The 3001-nt window shown below is 40.4% G+C and overlaps 1 protein-coding gene across 1 annotated transcript; it reads right to left on the reverse strand.

The window, feature by feature from the left end:
- Positions 1-674: 674 nt before the first annotated feature.
- Positions 675-2084, reverse strand: LOC145420619 (uncharacterized). The gene is made up of 3 exons (XM_080290020.1): positions 1857-2084; positions 1113-1194; positions 675-936 (listed from the first exon to the last, which is right to left on the reverse strand). The coding sequence occupies exons 1-3, from the start codon at positions 1984-1986 to the stop codon at positions 753-755; spliced, it is 396 nt and encodes a 131-aa protein (XP_080146146.1). The 5' UTR covers positions 1987-2084; the 3' UTR covers positions 675-752.
- Between the last annotated feature and the right edge of the window lie 917 nt (positions 2085-3001).

Consider the following 3001-nt stretch of genomic DNA (forward strand, 5'->3'; position numbering starts at 1 on the left):
TAGAGATGGCTTTTTGAGTAAAGGTTTAACTACAGCCAGCTTGAAGGCCTGTGGTACATAGCCGATTATTAGAGATAGGTTGATCATATTTAAGATCGAAGAATTAATTAATGGCAGGACTTCTTTGAGCAGTTTTGTAGGAATGGGGTCTAAAAGACACGTTGATGGTTTGGAGGAAGTAATTATTGAAGTTAACTCAGAAAGATCAATTGGAGAAAAAGAGTCTAACTTAATATCAATGGTACTAAGAGTAGCTGTAGATAATATTACATCTGTGGGATGATTATTGGTAATTTTTTCTCTAATGATATAGGAGACACACACATTGATATACACTAAATATTTATTTCATTTCTTTTTTTTTGTGGTGCCCAAATTTATGCAGCTGCTTGATTTTGTTTAAACAATTATTGCACACTTTCTGTAAATCCAGTAAACTTCTTTTCACTTCTCAAATATCACTGTGTGTGTCTCCTGTATGATATTTAACTGACATTTTTTATTGTAACAACCAACGATTTATACAGGAAAATAATGTCTATTAACAAGGTTGCCCAAACCTTTGCATCCCACTGTATCAGTATATTTTGTCATTAGTTTAATATGAAATAAATTCTACATGTGTCAAGTCGTGTGCCAACATTTGCTGTGTAGTAGAACTGAGACATTAGTCATTATAAAAATTTATTTGAAATAATATTAGAATTCTCAAACAGAAAAACATTAAACATAAATATATAAAATATAAGTATTTACAGAGAGACAGGAATAAAAAGGACCAGCTGCTCTCCAGAGCAGGAACAAGGCTGAGGAGGAAATGCTCCATTGGAGACTGGTGTGGCCTCTTCAGGGACACCAGGGTGGCCAGCTCCACCATCGATGGACCGTCCTGGGACCCGTCCCTCATCTGCCTCGGAGCCGTCCTCCTCTGTGGGCCTGTAAAACACCACAAAACACAAAGAAATGAGAAGGCTGCTACTAGATTTTAATTTCAACATTGAAAAAACCCCCCACAAAAACAGGATATAATCAGATTGGTTGTAGATATTTAGTAAAGGTGATCACAAGGCAATCCCACTGACTAAAAAGGTATCAGTGCTTGCTGTACATACCTGTGGGTGCAGCAGCAGGAGCTCAGGGACTGGGGAGCCAGGAGAAGCAACTGCGGATGCTCTGCTGCAGAATCAGTTGGTTCTATCAATACAGTATTAAATGTTACCAGGTTGAATATAATAATCATAGAGTAGACAGTGGTCCCTCATTTACTGCAGCACGGGTTCTCAGAATAACTAACCCCTGGCCACGCACTTTATACACTTTTTTCCCCACACACACATGAACATTGGTCACAGTTCTCACAACTGATTCTCAAAGTGCAAACCTTTGTAGATTGCAAAACGTAAAAGTATTAATATGCCGCGGTTTGTCTTCATCTGCCTGCCACTTTCGTGCGCCTTTTCCCCTCGCGGTGCAGGTGTCTATTTCCGAATGAGGCTCATAGTTATGGGTGTTTTTGTGCTGTTTTTTCTATTGAACGTGATGGTTATCAAAACCAAACATGATAAATTTGGCAAGCGCAGTAGACACGGCATGGAGCAGATTTGTCAATCAGGCTGCAGAATGCAATGCTGTACTGTGCAATAAAAAATCAGCGAAAAAGCAAAGCAGTGACGGATGAACAGCGGGACCACTGTGTGCTGTTTATTAATAAACAATAAAATATATTCTTAAATGACAACATGCATAAAAGCAGAACGGTATTTGTACATCAGTGGGAAAATAGCGGTGGCTTGCTAGCTTTTGTGCGGCTTCCCCGTGTCAGTGAAAACTTTCAAAAGAGAAATGAATGAACTTACCAGGTTGCCCGATCTCTTCACATATCTTCCTCCAAGCTCGGTCCTTTTTATTCCTGTCTCGGTACAGAAAGCAGCTGGTGTCGTACAGCTCCGAGTTGTTTTCTACCGCGTTGATTAGCCTTTCCTCCATATTGAATGAAGAATGAAGGGCTTTGGCTGGACCTGCCCCTTTGACCTAGGTCAGAGCCACGTCAGCAGGCTCCTGATTGGTTGTCGCGGCGCGAATTGACGCTGGAGTTCAGATTTTTCCAACTCGAGCGGTAGACGCGTAACGTGCGTATGCACAAAACGCAACACAAAACCTGACGCGCGTGGCTTTATTCGCGGGTCAAACACACCAGACTCGGTACACTGACGCACGTTTCACGCGTTTTCACGACGCAAATCTGCTTCCGAATTTTCGCGGGACCCGCAATCACATGTCATCGCGCTTTTCCATTGACAAAAACAAAACAAAACACAAGTGCAATCAGGATTCAACTTTATGATTTGTTTAAGCCTATGCACCTGATAGGAATGTTCTTGTTGATCAGTGTCTCTAATAACGCAACTAAAACTTCAGGCTGGGTCAAAAAACGCATAATGCAAACAGAATATTTAAATGCTGTGAGGAATAACTAAGAAAGTGCATGTGGGTGAGCAGAGAAGATCAAGAAGTAATGTGGTGGGGAAAAAAGCAGGTGAAATGTTTTATAGACAAGTGTCTGAACTATATATACATTCAAAACCTACAAACAGCACAATGACAAACAAAGCAAGCAATGCCAAGACAGGGTCAGAATAACTTTTGAAGAGGCTCTATGTAGTGACATTTGCACTGCAAAGGCCAAAAAGGAGGGAAAAAAGCACAGAGTTTGGCTGAGATCCTGGATAAAGAGGCATGTGGGATTGTAGAGCCTAAAGCGAAACTGGAGTTGAGCCTATTTGGAAAAACAAAGCTCTTGGTTGGTCCAAAAGAGGTAAGATAAGATAAGATAAGATAAGATAAGATAAGATAAGATAAGATAAGATAAGATAGAACTTTATTAATCCCTCGGGTGGGTTCCTCTGGGAAATTCGATTTCCAAAAAAAGCACAGCAACGACCGAAGTTACAGTTACAGAATTGTTATATATATATATATATATATAAAACACCCAGCACGC

Source organism: Astatotilapia calliptera, chromosome 15 (assembly GCF_964374335.1).
Source record: "Astatotilapia calliptera chromosome 15, fAstCal68.1, whole genome shotgun sequence".
Lineage (NCBI taxonomy): Eukaryota > Metazoa > Chordata > Actinopteri > Cichliformes > Cichlidae > Astatotilapia > Astatotilapia calliptera.